At 29.9% G+C, this 17,607-nt stretch overlaps 2 protein-coding genes across 2 annotated transcripts; both read right to left on the reverse strand.

Annotated features, from left to right (window-relative positions):
* Nucleotides 1–714: 714 nt before the first annotated feature.
* LOC149891266 (uncharacterized) lies at nt 715–1,382 on the reverse strand. Its single transcript, XM_090082253.1, has 2 exons — nt 1,140–1,382; nt 715–1,066 (listed from the first exon to the last, which is right to left on the reverse strand). Exon 2 carries the CDS (start codon nt 1,037–1,039, stop codon nt 803–805), a length of 237 nt encoding a protein of 78 aa, XP_089938379.1. The 5' UTR covers nt 1,040–1,066; nt 1,140–1,382; the 3' UTR covers nt 715–802.
* A 2,722-nt stretch (nt 1,383–4,104) lies between these two features.
* LOC145202222 (uncharacterized) lies at nt 4,105–16,952 on the reverse strand. Its single transcript, XM_090082062.1, has 21 exons — nt 16,743–16,952; nt 16,461–16,635; nt 16,149–16,366; nt 15,855–16,043; nt 15,449–15,697; nt 15,140–15,297; nt 14,672–14,842; nt 12,911–13,006; nt 11,893–11,912; nt 11,078–11,160; nt 10,815–10,989; nt 10,008–10,225; nt 8,915–9,103; nt 8,453–8,701; nt 8,018–8,175; nt 7,702–7,864; nt 6,053–6,241; nt 5,591–5,839; nt 5,076–5,233; nt 4,758–4,914; nt 4,105–4,252 (listed from the first exon to the last, which is right to left on the reverse strand). Exons 1-21 carry the CDS (start codon nt 16,792–16,794, stop codon nt 4,242–4,244), a joined length of 3,327 nt encoding a protein of 1,108 aa, XP_089938188.1. The 5' UTR covers nt 16,795–16,952; the 3' UTR covers nt 4,105–4,241.
* Between the last annotated feature and the right edge of the window lie 655 nt (nt 16,953–17,607).

Below are 17,607 nucleotides of genomic sequence, written 5' to 3' on the forward strand. Positions count from 1 at the left end.
AAATATCCGAGGAGATGTATATATTATTCAAAACGATGACGAAGGAAATACCGTCCATATTGATAAAGATATTATTCAACGTCTGCCGGATATATTACAAAAAGACAAACAACAACGTAAAGCAATGGATCGTAATATCATAAACGACGTATTAGACGTATTACACAACAAATAAAAAACGTACACTCCTTGGTGGGGAATCGAACCCCAGTCTCTCGATAGACAGTCGAGTATACTAACCCCTATACTACCAAGGACCTAATATTTTTAGAGTTTAATTTTATGTAATAAAAAATGATTAACTACAGTGATTAATAATTTATTATGGAAACTTGTACCTTCAGGCTAATTATTTAGTGAACACTAATATTTTTAGAGTTTAATTTTATGTAATAAAAAAATGTCCTCTTTTTCTATTTTGTTGAATTTGTAACCTCATTTGATAACTGACTACAGTGATTAATAATTTTTTATGGAAACTTGTACCTTCAGGCTAATTATTTAGTGAACAATAAAACGAAAACAACATTTTTGTTTTTATTTAAAAAAAAGTTATTTTTTATTCTACAATAAATTTACAAAAGATATAATAACTATCTTCCGTTTCTATTGAAAGGCATGACCGGATTTAATACTACTCAAACCTTTCTAACGTCGGGTATATAATCCGGATCATGGAGGTCGTCGTCGCTTTTTTTATTATAAAAAACAAAGTCACAAAATTTTTTATTATAAAAAAACAAAGTCACAAAAGATATAAAGTTATTTTTTATAAAAAACAAAGATACAAAAATATAAAAAATTATTGTCCGTTTCTATTGAAAGGCATGACCGGATTTAATACTACTCGGACCTCTCTAACGCCGGGTATATAATCCGGATCATGGCGGACATCGTCGATTTCGGATTCTGAAGACTCCGTCTCCTCCACTTCGGATTCCTCTGAAGACTCCGTCTCCTCCACTTCAGATTCCTCCGAATCTGACTCCATCATAAAATCAAATTCATCGTCAGTATGAATTTCTATCACTTCCTCCATTGTTATAGTGGAACTGATAGAATTCACCTAAAAATAATTTATTATTATACATTATTCATCACTATGTTTATAATCTTTTATATATCTCTATTATTTATACCTGAAAACCGGATCAATGGTTCGCTTGCGGAAGGACGATGTTCCAAAGGTATCTCTACCTCACCGTCTACAAGTTTCACGGACGTTGTAGTTGAAGACACGCTCATTTTTTCAATAAAAATTTGTGCAGAGGTTCAGGCTGTCGTGTGGCGTCGAACGCTGTACTGACCAGAATGAACCGAAACACAACTTTTATACCAACGATAATCCTTTTCAGGGGGAAAATAATTCAACCAATACCGTGACGAGTTTCGTTTTAAAACAACCAATCAGAAACTCAAAATCATTCAACCAATACCGTGACGAGTTTCGTTTTTAAATGGATTATTTACCCCCTGGATTATTTAATAATTAATCTTTATGGATTATTTAATAATTTATTTTATTTTATTTAACTTTTACATAATTTTTACCTAATTTTTACCAAATGGTTCATATACTTATCATCATATACAGACACTCACACATATAAATCTTTAAAAAAGTATTTATATTTTTATATATATCTATGAATTGTATATTTTAGGCTTTTTTTATATTTATCATTCTATATTACTGTTGTATTAAAAATCGATTTTGGAAATATTGCAAGTGTAGAGTTCAACAAACAATTTTGTTTTATTTGCCAATTCAAGATATATATATTTATTTGCCATTTCAAGATATATATATATATATATATATATATATATATATATATATATATATATATATATATATATATATATATATATATATATATATATATATATATATATAAACGTTGATTCAACGTTATATTTCAACCTTTATTCGACGTCTTTGAGTAACGTTAAATCGACGTTTTACTATCAACGTTACAAATCCTTGCAAAATCGACTGCTTTAACAACGTTTAAGCAACGCTTTTTTAGTAACGTTTTTTCAACGTTATGTTACGACGTTTATGCAACGCTTTTTTAGTAACATTTTTTCAACGTTTAGTTGCGACATTTTTGTAACGTCTTTTAGTAACGTTTTTACAACGTTACGCAACAACATTTAATCAACGTGTCTTTAACAACGTTAAATATCTTTGCAAAATCGATTACTTTGTCAACGTTTCCGCAACATCTTTTGCGACCGGTTTTCAACGTTGAATCAACGCTGACATGTTTGCTGAGTTTCGATTGTTAATATTATTGTTGTTATTACTATATGCGTTAAATATTGTTATTGAAAAGTTTGATGCTCTAACCACGCACCTTACCATAGCCGCGCCGTAATATATCACCTGAGGGACAGAACATAGAAAACATTTGATAACACCCCCATACCCCAACCTTGTTCCCAGCCTCCATATACCTTTCTATAACCCAAACCACGCCCTTCCCTAACCAAATACTCCCCAGACCATCAACCTTGTTCCCAACCTCCATATACCTAATCATAACACACTAAACCCATCAAACCTTCCCCTTACGCTTTCCACCAAATATTAACATTAAAGTCAAATAAATAAGAAAATAAATAAACTAAAATCAACCGCCCTCACAATACTATCCTGAAAATATTTTTTTTCTCTGATTTCAGTTGCTACCAGTAACATTATTAAAGTTTATACAGATGCTATAACAATATCAATAGTAGCAGCTAAAATAAATGATGGTAAATCTGCGAGAAGCATTTGAAAATTATGAAGTTTTTTCCCAAATTATGTTGATTGTGATCATAAGATTGCATAACATTCTCGTAACCATATATTGTGGATATCCCATTAGTAATGATGAATTAAATTTACGCTGCCACTAAAACAGCTAAACTTATAGTGAGTTCGTATGGCTGGTATGTTATGTTTCCTGCTGTACACAAACTTCTACTGCATAGTACTTCCCTATTACATAGACTAACTTTGCCAATTGTGGTATGTTCTTAAGATGTATAGGAGAGTTTGAATAAATAACAAATTTTAGAAAACATAAGAGTTATCTAGGAAAACCATGAGTAGATAAAATTATTAAAATGATTGAAAGATAAATAATGAAATAAATATAACAAATCTGAAAAAAATTTCATTTTTATGTATCAACATCCTTTAAAAACCATTTTTATTCAAATATTAAGTAGAGTGATGTAACAAGATGTTGTGTATTGGCTTGAAAATTCTAAAATTTTAACTAAAATACGCGCACATCCAAACCTTACGTGCGCGTGAACGCGTATGCACGTAATGTACGCGTCAAAGGTGCGCGTAAAAAATATTTTTGTTAACAAATTTAAATTCTCTGACCCAAAAAACTATTATTTTCACATAAAATATGTTTATTTACAGTTTTTATTAAATTTTATTGAGTTTTTGTCGTTTTTTGATCATCCTGAGTCACTTTGGGACGCTGCGCAACCATTATAGCTAAATGATTGTTTTACTTAAGACTTCTATTTGCGCTGACTTCAAAGAAACTCTGATTTTTATACTTAGTTTATTTTTCCGCAATAGAAAACTTGCATGTAAAATTATCTTGAGCATCTTATTTCAAAAGCTCGAACATCTCAAGCAGTTTAATTAATAAGCTTTTAAGTGATTTTCCACTCCTTTCCAACTTTGATGTAAATGCGCGTCCACTCTATCATATTTTACACTCCTGTATGAACTTTGATGTAAATGCGCATCCACTCTCATATTTTACACTCCTGTATAAACTTTAATGCAAATGCGCGTTCACTCTACCATATTTTACACTCCTGTATAAACTTTGATATAAATGCGCGTCCACTCTCTCATATTTGCATGGATTAATTTTTTAGCATAAATGCGAGTCTCGTCAAAAAATCAATCAAAGTAAGACGTGTATAATTGATAAGTTTTGCAGTTTGATTTGGTTGTTACAAAATATTTAAAATACTTTACTTCGTCTCACAGATTTATTTTGCTTGTTCAATTACAACTTTCCTTCTTCACAGTGTGAATAATACAGACTAGATTTACATGTCTCCAACTAATGATTGTATAGAGTAATTGAATATGCAACTATCATAAAAATTACAAACTTGTTCAACTATCTTTTTTTCTTCGTACTAGCCTATTACAATAGCTTATCCTATTTCATGAATTAAAACTGATGCCCATTGATGACTTTTTATTTGCCTCAATTTTTTCCTAAAATAAAAAAAAAATCTCTTACTCAAGTTTATAAACATTGAGCTAATTCAAACAAAGGTTTTTTTTCTTCAAAAAACAAAGGCTGTTCATAAAATTTACTTTTGGAGGATCTGATAATAAACTGGGGGTTGATTTGCTTTCAGCTGGCTTGTGTTTAAAATGTTCAGCGCAATTATCCGCATACCAATTTTGACAAAGGTCCAAAAGATGCAGGTGGAAATGATGATGATGATGATGATGATGATGATGATGATGATGATGATGATGATGATGATGATGATGATGATGATGATGATGATGATGATGAATGATGCAGGTGGCTTAATACATTCTTTATAACAAAGAGTTCTTAGTAATAGACCAATTAAAAACTTTGTTGCTTTCTTCTCCAGCCTTCTTCATTTTTAAGACTAATAGGTAGCACACAATTTGCAATAATTTAACGACCAACTCTCTTTCGTATGAACAGCCTCAAATAGAAAAGAAAAAAATACTTGCTTACTTTTTTTGCATGATACCTTGAGTATCTGATTGATCTTATCATTTATGTATTTATAACCATTTAATAAGAACACATGGTCTTTATCTGTAGCCATAGCGTTTAGCTCTTTTAGGTCAACTTTGTCCCCAACTCCCATGCATATTACACTTGCTTGGTTCTGAAAGAATGAGAAAAATATATAATTTAAAAAAGAATGTGATAATAATGAAAGTAAAGTTGAAGCTTTGAATCAAAACAAATCAATCAGTTAATTTTTTTATATTATCATGCGATAGCTCATCTCGTATTTAGACAACGCTCTTATGACAGACCATTTACCTTTATAAGACGAGCTTCGCGCAGCGTTAAATCCGGGTATGTACTTTGACCGTCTGTTAAAACTAAAACTAGCTTCGGAATATTGGCTCTCAAACCACACTCATCACAAAATATCTGTTTTCGAGCTAGTTGGAGGGCCGCATCGGTTCTTGTTCTTCCTAAACAAGATTTTAAGGCTTTTTTTCCACTTCTTATTGATCGTCATGAAATCAGTGCAAAAATAAAGTAAATTTAAAAATATTTCATTTATAAAAAAATGTCACAAACACAACTTTATTTGAAATAACTAAACTTTTAATTGAATACAGAAATAAATAAAAAGTAAAAAAATAGATAAAAAAAAGAGGGAAAAATTTATATAAATGAAAAAAAATATGATGCAAGTTCTATATGAATGTTTACTTAAGCTTTATAGATTTACTTCTCTATTTTTATTATATTTATTTATAGATTATATTTATATAAACTAACTTAAATAAATAAATTTTGTAAAGTTTATGTAAAAGAAGGATTACCTCTCGAATATTCGATGCCGCTGACCTTTTTACTGAACGTTTCCTGCCTCCAATATCTGGGATCTAAGATATTGACTTGAAGTATTGCTTCATCAGAAAAATCAATAACGGCAAATCTAACACCTGTAGGGCCCATCCGAAACTCTTTAGAAAAATCTTGAACGAATTCAATCGTTCTTTTCCAATTAGCTGATGTAACACTTCCAGAAGCATCGAGCAAAATTGCTATCTCCATTTCAGAAGTACAAACTAAAAAATTCATGTACTTTATTTTAAGTTTAAGCATAATCTTTTATAAAAGATCTTTATAACCGTTGTTACCTTCTTAGGGAGTAAGGTTAGAAGTAAATAAATGATTAATCTGAGAACGAAATGATCAACAATTAGCAATTACGAGAATTTAAAAAAAAAATGATATTGAGAAGATATCAAATTTGAAAACAAAATGGAAAATAATTGTACCAGGCTCACAAGCCTCAACATTACACAAATCCTCTTCTTCTCCTTCTCCATCACAATCAGCACCTCCGTTCTGTGGAAGTGGGTTGTTGCAAAGACGTTCACGAATCCTGACACCACCATTGCAACTTGCACTACATTCTGTCCACTCACTCCAACCACCCCACCCTCCATTTATTGGATTTTTTTGTTCTCAAAAAAAAAAAAAAAATTTATAATAAAGATTTCAACTACAAGATAAGTTGTTAATCATTACTGAATATTTTATTGATAGCAAAAACTTTTTTTTTTTTACCCACAACATTTATTTAACTATCAGAAGTTAAAAGTAATTCATTCTTAATATTTTTGGTAAAATAATTTTTTATTAATATTTTATTGATAATAATTTTTCAACGGTGTAGTTAGTTTTTTCATAGTTATTTTAAAAAAAAGGATTCAACGCTCCTAAATAAAATGTTTTTGTTTTTTTATTAAGGACTGTTTTAAACTTTTTTCATTTCCCGAGAGTTAATCCCCGAGAGATATTCATGCTGTTAAAAACAAGTTTTGTCCAACCAAACTTTCTTCGAATAGCTTTTAGGAGGGTTAAAATTTTGAGCATCGATGTTTTTACCTGTCATTGATCTTTGATCTCATTTATATGGATGTATAAGGCATTAAAAGCCAGAGGGACCTCAAATTTTCCGAATTATATTTTATGCTGCCTTCTACTAATCAAAAAGTGTACTACTAAAATAGGATTTAAAGGATTGAAACCACGCAGTACCTTATTTTTTTGTTACCTTTATTTTTTTCATTTTTTCGTAATTTCTTCCATACTTAACCAATTTGTTATTTCAACGTATCCTTGGTAACTCCTTAATAAATGTTTTCATAGGACAATCTTGTCTGATAATAATAATAATAATGATAATAATAATAATAATGATAACAATAATAATGATAATAATAATAATGATAATAATAGTAATAATGATAATAATAATAATAATAACAATATTAATAATAATAATAATAATGATAATAATAGTAATAATGATAATAATAATAATAATAACAATATTAATAATAATAATAATAATAATAATAATAATAATAATAATAATAATAATAATAATAATAATAATAATAATAATAATAGTAATAATAATAATAAAAATAATAATAATAATAATAATAATAGTAATAATAATAATAATAATAATAATAATAATAATAATAATAATAATAATAATAATAATAATAATAATAATAATAATAATTATTATTATTATTATTATTATTATATATATATATATATATATAAGTTAGTTCAGAAAGTTTAAAGTTACCAACACCGATTTTGAGTTGATTAACGCACTGAGATTTCTTCCCAATATCCTTTGGGATCAAAAAGAAGTTTCACAATCCTTTTCATTATCTTAAAATTATTATCTGTACCTATGTATTTGCAAATAAAATATAAGTTGTTTATTTGTCTGTTTTACAATACCAACATGCTTGTTAATTCCAATTTGTATTTAGTATAAATAGTCCCCTGTATAATACCTTTAAGCAAATAGAATATAACGATGAAATACTTTGAGATGGGTGGTAGACCATTTAAGATGGGTGATAAACATAAATTTAATAAAAAAATATACACTTACTTTCTGGACAAGATATCTTCAACATGTTATTGATCTTATCATTCAGGTAACTATAACCATTTAATAAAAATACATGATCTCTATCTGTGGCCAAACCTTTTAGCTCTTCTATGTCTACTTTGTCCCCAACTCCCAAAGATATTATATTCACTTTATTCTCATCCTTAAAAAAAGAAATGAAAAAAAAGTTGTTTTTTTTTTTTTTATATGAAAGAGCTTATTGAAAAATATCAGTTTGAAAATGATGTTTTTATTTTAGCTTAAACCATTTTAAAAACAATCTATTTAAAGAGTTATCTGAAGAGTGCGGCACAACCTTTAAAAGACGAGCTTCATGTTGTGTTAATCCTGGAAACGTGCTTTGACCGTCTGTTAATACTATGAGTAGCTTAGGAACATTACTACGCAAGCCACACTTATTACAAAATATCTGCTGGCGAGCTAACGCGAGAGCCGCATCGGTTCTTGTTCTTCCTAAATAACATTTCGGCACTTTTTTAAACAACAGTTTCAATTATTGGTGTATTTACATTTATTAGCTTAAACTTATTTTGTAATACATTAGTTTAACATAAAATGAAAACAAAAGGTTTTCAAATGACTTCCAAGAAAATTTCGAACCAAAAAATTTTATCGAAAAGCACTTTCATTTTTTAAAACTTTATTTAAAAGTTTAAATGAAGCCTAATTTTAATGTTTTAACTAATTTCTTTTTAATATAAAAAAATAATTAAAATAATTAAATTAATACCTCGTGAATATTCAATGCTATTGACTTTTTTACTGAAAGCTTCCTGGCTCCAATATTGGGAATCTGAAATGTGCACTTGAAGTATAGCATCATCAGAAAAATCAATAACAGCAAATCGAACGCCTGTGAAACCCATTTTAAACTGTTTTGAAAAATCTTCTACAAAAGCTATTGTTTTTTTCCAGTTAGCAGACGTGACGCTTCCTGAAGCATCGAGTAGAATTCCAATTTCCAATTCTTTTGTGCATACTTAGAATATAGTAATGTAATAATATCAAAATATGTGTGTATATATATATATATGTTTTACAACAACAGGAATATATTTCATTAAATGAATATCTGTGTGGATAGATTTTTGTCAAAAGTAGAAAAGCTTATCGTTTTAGTAAAATTGCAACTATGGATGCAATTCTAATGTAAAATATCAAAAAAAATGAAGAAGTAAAAAAATTATCTCACGAGGTTCGCAAGCTTCTTTATTGCACGATTCTTTTTCTACTGCTTCCCCTTCACATTTATCGCCAACGCCCTGGGTAAGATGATTATTGCAAGTACGCTGACGATACCGAAAACCTCCATTGCACTTTGCACTGCATTCTGTCCAATCACCCCAATCGCTCCAGCCCCCATTAGTGGGTGATTTTTCTTCTATAAAACAATTGTATTCTTTTACTCCAATGCAAACTGCCAATAACAGTTTTTCTGGTTTAACTTCTATGTAACATTTTCTATCACTACGCCACGTACAACTATCTATTACTATGCCATATATAAATTTACAAACATGGAGTTGTGAAACACTATTTTTAAAACATGCTGTTACATTTTTTAATTATTGAAGAATCGAAATTTGTTTAGAGAAATTTAGAATAATTTTATTTTTTGACCATTTTGTGAGGAGGAAAAGGAATTACAAACATAGGTTTTAATTTTTATTCGACTCAAACGTAGTACTTATGGAAGTGATGAAAAGTGCGTTAATCAAAAAATAACTGGTAAAACTTGTTTTGGAGAATTTTGACTCGAAATGAAAACACTTAACAAACTTGAACATAAAATTCTTTGTCCGCACTAGAACATTACTTGAGTTAGAAAACATCTGCGGACGCAGGAGAAGAAGGGTTGAGAAAAAACATCTGCAGACGCAGGAGAAGAAGGATTGAGAAAATCTAGGAGATTATTTGGAAAGAAAGAAAAAAGGGGAAAAAGAGAGATTTTTCAATCAAGAGAAAATAAAAAGGGAGATTTGCAAAGAGAAGGGAAGATTTTTTTTTCAAGTGTTGAGAATAAATATCACGATAAACAGACATCTTGAGCTATAAAAGTTTGAATCGTTTGAATTTGCAAAATAGGAAAGAATATTCGAAATAAACGTTTAGGAATATTTGCTATTACAAAAGACGAGAAAGACGAGCAGTAAGTATCATTGCTATATATATATATATATATAGCAATGATACTTATTTACATATATATATATATATATGTATATATACTTCGATTCAGGAATTAATTTACATTAGTTACAAATTAGTTAAAGATTTCAAACCACCTTTTTCAAAGCTGTAAATGTAATTGGTGTTCGCTTTACCCACGCATTCTGTTGGAGAGGAATCATTACACGGCTTAAAGTCATCGCCTATGCAATTTGTTGACGGTTCGCCTCGATTGTTGTCAAGCAATGAACCACTCCAACATTTTCCAAAAAAGTAAAGACCAAATAACTTGTATCCGAAAGATTTTGCTTTTTCTGCACATGCGCAAACCAATCTAAATTTTTCTCAATAAACGAGTCAATGGACTATTAATCAATATATAGAAGATTAAAGGTAAGTTTCCACTCACCCGTTTTTGCTACCGGAAAGGGAAAGAGATGGGAAAATTAATTATTTAAGCATGCGCAGTGATTAATTTTCAAAATTAAATTACAAACTGCGCATGCTCACGTGATTAATTTTCCCTTCCCTTTCCCTTTCCCTTTACTTTTCCTTTAGCAAAAACGGATAAGTCGAAACTCACCTTTAGTCCATAAATCGAGAGGTTAGAATTATTTTGTTCCCGTTTTTAACGTTGGGAGAAAGTTTTTGATTTTTTTTTTAAAGTAAAAACTACTTAAAATTTTAGCTTTACTTATTAAGAAATAATAACTTATGCTTTAAATAATTTAAAATTAAGCAAATTATTTAGAAAAAAATAAAATATTTTTTAAAAGTCATGATTGCTTACTATAATTAATGACTCATTTTCTCCCAACGTTTAAATTGGGAGATGCAACAAAATAATTCTAATCTCGCGAAATATTTTAGTAAACTATTAATTTGTCATAACAAATGAAAAAAAAAAATTTGAAGATACTTACGCGTGAAGTGACTCAGGCCACTCGTGCCAGTCTAAAGTATGCAAATCCCAATTATGGTTTGAAAGGTCTTTCTTATCAATTAATTCTGTTGATATGGAACGATCAGGAAAAATACGGTCGTTGAAGCAGCCGACCTTTTTGTAAGTTAACGCGCATTTTTCAAGCGTAGCTTTCCCTGGTGAATGGAGATGTTTAAATTAAGAAAACAAAAATAGAAGTTATTTATTTGAGTTAAAAATAAGAAAACAGTTATGTAAGAATACCTAAATGAAAGTTTACAACCACAATTAAACAAAACGATGATATCAATTTTAAAGTCATTTTGGTTTGGTAAAAGTGAATTGGACTTTGATTTAAATTGAATTAAAGTGTGAACATCCTTTAATTGACTATTCAATTAGTGGGTTCTCTTAAAATCCTACATATTTTTTTTTTTTTTGTTATTTTGTTTGCAAAGATTTACTTTAACTTACAATAACATACCCGAAGTGTCAATTTGATTTTTATTTATTATATTTGTTTTTTAATCCCAGGTGAGGCTGCTTCATTTGTTTTAGCAGGAGCGTCTCTCTTTCAAATTTTAATAGGATAGTGGGTATCAGATGATTGTGAAAATAAACCAGTGGTGTTTTTAATACAAAAAATCCATGAAAATTTGATTTCCAAATCTGCTGAAAAAACTTTTGATAAATGTTTTAGTAGCAAAAAACTATTATAACTTTTTTTGTCCGCTAATTTTTTGTTTTTAAATTTTAATAAAAAATTTCTTGGAAAAAGTTTTTTTTTTTGGGACTTTTTTTATAAATAATTCAACTTTCCAAAATTAATATTTCATGATAAAACATCAACATTTAAATCTACGACTGTACTTTAAAATCTACGACTAGCACTAGAGAGTGAAACTAAAACGTATCCCTAACCAAAAACATCAAACTCGAACCCTGTTTAAGAGTGAAACCAAGCATCGAAAACCGAAACCAAGCATTCATAGTAAGAACAGATGAACGGTTCATTTGGTTCGAATAAAAAAAAAGAACTTATACGAACTGAACCGAAAAAATTTCTTCTGCTTCACTACTTAAGAAATTCCAGATTAATCTAAAAAAAATGAACCCACATATCAATAATTTTTATGAAACTTTAGTCATTTAAGTACAAAAAAAGGTGTAAGAAATAAATCTTTCATGGAGATCCAAAAATGTTAGAGCCTGTTTTGTTTATAACCCAATTTCCCCTTAAACTTTTTAAGTGAAGCAATTAGATATGGAGCAATTTATTAAATATCTCTGTAAATATTAACTTCTAAGGAAAACAACTATAAAATTAAAGTTTGTATTAGTTAAAATTCTGTAAAAAACCATTTTAAGAAATATTTTATATTTTTTATACATCTTCGCATTTGTTACGAATGAAACAAATTATGAGAAAATAAAGTTGTGAAAACATTAACATAAGGCATAAGAAGAATTGAAATGGACATCTCGAAGGGCAGTTCAACTTTAAATAAGTTGAAGAGCATAAAGACTAAATCAGAATCAACAAAATTTCAGGCTAGAAAATATCAAAAAGGATTCTAAGTTTATTCATCCTACCAAAATCTTGAGTATATCATAAAAAAAAAAGTTCCTCAGCGATTGTGAAACTTTACAATGCCAAAAACTTGAAATAAGGTAACAAATAATTCTTCAGCATTTGAGAAAAATTCAACATGTGACAAAAATTAAAATTGTATAAACATGTTTGAAATGATAAAAATAAATTCTCAACTAAATGAACAATACTAAAAATCGATGTAAGTTTAGGTGCTTATTGTTGTATTCAACAACTGATGTCAGGAACTGATTGGAATAATCTGGATTGCCAATTTTCCTTTTGGAGCGTGTGCCCAAGATAGTTTGAGTGTTATGGTAAGCTGATTCCAATCCTTGCTCAGTGAAAATTCTAAGGGACATTCCGGTCCTTAAATTCCGGTCCTTTTAACAAACTCTGGAACATGTTGAAAAAGAATGTAGAGCTAGGGGGGGTCATTTTTACTGGAAGTTGTTGGCAAGCAGTTTTTGAATTTTTCAATGTGGTGAATAAAATCTTCCTCAAACTTGGTTCCAAAGCAGAAGCGGACAACTTTTTGAAAGTCTCGGAAGACTTGATGAAGATGAAGTTGTATGAGCAATTAGCTCCAACTTGTCAATATTCTGAAACAATTTGTGACTCAGATATATATCCTTGAGTTATATTGACAGTCAAAGAATTGATAATATTTCAGCCCCTATTAACGCTGAAGCGATAAACAAAGTTACCTGTCACAAACTTGTTAAACAATTGGCCTCATGAAAGTTTCCATTTTAGGTTGTTTGTATGTTTCTTGAAAATTCCTCCGGGTGAAACAAATAGATTTCTAAGGAGTTATGAGAAGCACAGATATTCAAACATTTTTATTCTCATACAAACAGTCTATTTAAACCTCCTCTTGAAAAGGTTCATCTTTTTATAGTTTCAATAGCTTTAAACTTTTCTTTAAACAAGTTCTAAGCATTTTAAGTCTTTTTTAGTTTATTATTTACTTCTCTTATACTAGTTTTAAATAGATGAAAATAACCGTAAATTTTGTTAAAATCACTTTTATATTATAACAACAGTGTTGTGTAGAGCATTTCTTAAAACAGTTTTCCGTCCATCTGCATGTGATTGGAAAATTGAGAAAATGAGACAAACAGATTCCATAAAAATTGTCAGTTACAGAGAAGAACAAAATCTTGCGCGTCTAAAATTTGCACATCGCTGCTCTTGCGTCACAAGGAAGATCTTTTCTTCAGCCGCATTCTCACCTTAGATAAGATTTTGAGTTTTTTGATTAAACTAACGGCGGCAAAGAAGAGACAAACGAAAGCAAGAAGAGACAAAAAAAAAGAAAGCGAGACAAATAGACTTAATATGTTTGGCTGAAATAAGATTAGCTATCCTAAATATGCATAAAACTGAGTTTCATCTGCACAAACGTCTAATGCTCTTGGTTGGTTCATTATAAGTTAATAGGTAAATAATTATTTTTGAGATTATCTGTGCTTAGCTCAACGAATTTTCAAAAATCGACGTTAATGCTGCCAAACTAAAGGAACCCCCTTTTTCTCCATGACAACGCCAGCCACTGATGGCGAAGAAGTCTCAACAGAAGATGATGTACCTGGGATGGGACGTTCTTCCATCATATTCAGATTATGATTTATTTAGAGCCGTGAACAATTTCACGATGAGTAAAGATCAAGAGAGAATTTTAGAGAGAATTATTATTGGTTCCTTAAAGTTCCTTGAATTATTATTGGTTCCTTGAAGTTCCTTGATATATTATTGGTTCCTTGAAGTTCCTTGAATTATTATTGGTTCCTTGAAGTTCCTTGAATTATTATTGGTTCCTTGAAGAATAAATAGCAGAAAGTCTTTGATTGTGAAGGCGCTTATTTTGATTAAAAAATGCTTTTTTATTCAGAAAACCGGCGCTCTTTATCAATTTCATTTCTTTCGAATTTTCAAAATGTCATTTTCATTCGAATACCTTTTGGCACACTTAATACTATGTAACGAATTCATCAATCAAATTTAAAATCAATCTTACATAAAATTTAAAATTCAATTCATTTCAACCGTTCGTTTTGTTATCAAAAAATACTTTACTTATTATTTACAAAATGTGCGCATGTGCGATAATAAGTTAAACAAAATCCAGCGTTCATCCATGAGAATCATGTTTCGTCATTTTTTTTCAATTATTCCCTGAAATCAAAATACATTTCAATTACACTTTCATGAATGCATGTTTAACCAATTTTATAAGAATCTTTTTTACTTAAAAAAATTAAAACTGTCTTACTTTCTTTGCATGAGACTTTTAGCATCTGGTTGATCTTATCGTTTATATATTTATAACCACTCAACAAGAACACGTGATTTTTGTCTGTAGCCATAGCGTTTAGCTCGTTTGTGTTAACTTTGTCTGAAACTCCCATGGAAATTATGCTCACTTTGTTCTGCGTCTACAAAATAAACATTTAAACTTTTATTAGATGTATGTTTAATCACAGTTGTTAGTATATAAAAAGTCAATCTTTTTTTTTTTTTTTTACTTTTAAAGTAAAATTGTATTTTATTGTTCTTAGATCATTGAAAATCATCTTTTGGAAAATTGACCATCGAAAGTCTTTTTTTTCTTCTTCACGATTTAAGCTTAATTTTGAGATTTTTTAAAATCTTTTTGAGGGTTGCCTTATTTTCTTAAAGGCCCTGTCATTACAAAATCTGGTATGGCAATCGGTTCTCTTTAGAGATATTACCTTTATAGAAAAGGCTTCGCGTAGCGTAATATCCGGATATGTGCTTTCACCGTCTGTTAAAACTAGAAGAAGCTTGGGAACATTTCGTCTCAAACCGCATTTATCACAAAATATCTGTTGTCGAGCTAGAGCTATAGCCATGTCGGTTCTTGTTCTTCCTAAAAAGATTTAACCAATATTAATTCTTTTGGTTTTCTATTTGGTCTTGGTACATTTAATCTTGCAATTTAACTGTAGATTTGAAGTGATAAACAAACTTCATTTTAAACATAATCAAGATTAGGGTTAATTTTATTTAAGTAAAACTACCTCGAGAATATTCTATGCTGCTGACTTTTCTACTGAAAGCTTCTTGGTTCCAATATCTTGGGTCTGAAATACTGACTTGGATTTTGGCTTCATTAGCAAAGTCAATAACTGCAAATCGAACGCCATTTTGACCTATTTTAAATGCTTTAGAAAAATCTTGAACAAAAGAAATTGTTTTTCTCCAATTGGCTGATGTTACGCTTGTTGAAGCATCCAATAAAATTCCTATTTCCATTTCTTTAGCGCAAACTGAAAGTATACTCAAATTACATAGAAATGCCACAAGAAACAAACAAAACAAAAAAACAAGAAAAATAATTTCCTAAGTAAAAGTAAAAGATAAAAAAAATCAAATAATAAAAAACTAAAATAATGTAAAATGAGTTCCAGTTTATGAAGATCTTACAAGGTACGCATGCTTCTTCATTGCATGGCTCTTCTTCTTCTCCGTCTCCTTTGCATGAAGCGCCTCCATTCTCAGGTACTGGATTATTGCATAAGCGCTCGCGAACCCTGACACCACCGTTGCAACTTGCACTACATTCTGTCCACTCACTCCATTCGCTCCATCCTCCATTAGTCGGAGATTTTTGTTCTAAAACAATAAAATTATATTATGAGTTGCATTACTTCTGTATCATCTTTGTAACCCTTTATCACATGATACATAAAGAAACCTTTACATAGGATTGGTTCGTACCTTTTTCTATGCTGTAAATATAATTAGTGTACGCTTTACCCACACATTCTGTGGGAGAAGAATTGTTGCAAGGCTTAAAGTCATCGCCGATACAATCTGTTGATGGTCCGTCTCGGTAGTAATTAACTGCAGATCCACTCCAGCATTCTCCGAAAAACTGAAGACCGAAAAACTTGAATCCAAAAGCTTTAGCTTTCTCAGCGCATGCGCAAGCAAGTCTAAATTTTTTTAAATAGAAATGTAGGGAAATGATAATACAGGTGCACACAACTAAACTAATTTTGTTATAAAAGACTCCAATTATCCGCTTACGCATGAAGTGATTCAGGCCATTCGCGCCAGTCCAAAATGTGAGTATCCCAATTATGATTTAAAGGATCTCTGTGGTTGACCAGCTCCATGGGCAAAGGGCGGTCTGGAATAATGCGGTCTTTAAAACAGCCAATTTTTTTATACGTTCGCATGCACTTCTCAGGTGGAGCTTTCCCTGTCAAATAAAAAAAAGTATAAAGAAGAAATTTACAGCACGGGAAGTTGGCATTTCCCTTTTTTACCAAAAAATGAGCATGAAAATGAAGCTGTTGTATAAATTACCTGAAACTAAATTCACGAGCAGCAAAATACTGAAAATTACTTTTATAGCCATTTTATAGATTTTTATTTAATGCAAGCAGAATATTGGTGACAGACTAAATGTATATATATAAATATAACTATATTAAGCCGTAGTTATTGAGTCAGTCATAACCCACTATTGGTGCCACTTTTATATGAACCAAGATTTAGTGGGTTCTTTGAAAATCCTATATTTACACAGGTTGATTTCATCTTACAACAAAAATTGATCGGATCTGAATAGGGAAAAATGTTTTTCTACATGCGATGTTTGTTTCTTCCCTCAGCTGTATTTACTGCGTTTATTTAGAAAGAGCGCCTTTCATTCGTATTTTTTATAGGATAGTTTGGTATCAGATATTTGTGAAAATTACTTATCAAGTATTTTCCCATAAGAATGAACTGCAACAACGAAAATTCTGTTCAAAACCATAATTTTACTTTTATTTCTTTCGTCACCAAATTTTTAATAAAATATGGCGAGTTCACTAGGAGAATAGTATTTTAATGAAAATGTGGATAGTTCTTTTGACCAATAACTATTTTCTTACTGAGTTTGTTTCTTAAACAATTCTGGTATAGAGAATGCTCGATAAATGTTATTATTTGAAATAAGTCAAGCTATCATGGTTTAATTTATTTATTTTACATAAAAGATAAATGCATTTTCAAGTTTGAGAAAGGTTCAATCCATTAGATTGCCCCCCCCCCCCCGCACTGTTTTTTTTGAAATTGCTTTAAAAAAAGGATCAACAAGCAGCAATATATACTGGTAAATATAAAATAAAAATCTACTGGTATTCAAAATCTCAACGAACTGCAATAATCTTTTCCTTTTACATAC

This window comes from Hydra viridissima, unplaced genomic scaffold, assembly GCF_058129835.1.
Source record: "Hydra viridissima isolate aposymbiotic clone 2 unplaced genomic scaffold, HvirCarnegie_v1 scaffold_3, whole genome shotgun sequence".
Taxonomy (NCBI): domain Eukaryota; kingdom Metazoa; phylum Cnidaria; class Hydrozoa; order Anthoathecata; family Hydridae; genus Hydra; species Hydra viridissima.

Excerpts from the sequence above, each read along its gene's own strand:
- LOC149891266 (XM_090082253.1), bottom strand. The coding sequence starts at position 1,039 with ATGGAGGAAGTGATAGAAATTCATACTGACGATGAATTTGATTTTATG.
- LOC145202222 (XM_090082062.1), bottom strand. The coding sequence starts at position 16,794 with ATGGCTATAAAAGTAATTTTCAGTATTTTGCTGCTCGTGAATTTAGTT. Across the intron at positions 10,990-11,077 it reads GGTTGTAAACTTTCATTTAG|GGAAAGCTACGCTTGAAAAA; the intron begins GTATTCTTACAT and ends TCCATTCACCAG. Across the intron at positions 10,226-10,814 it reads TGGCCTGAGTCACTTCACGC|ATTGGTTTGCGCATGTGCAG; the intron begins GTAAGTATCTTC and ends AGAAAAATTTAG.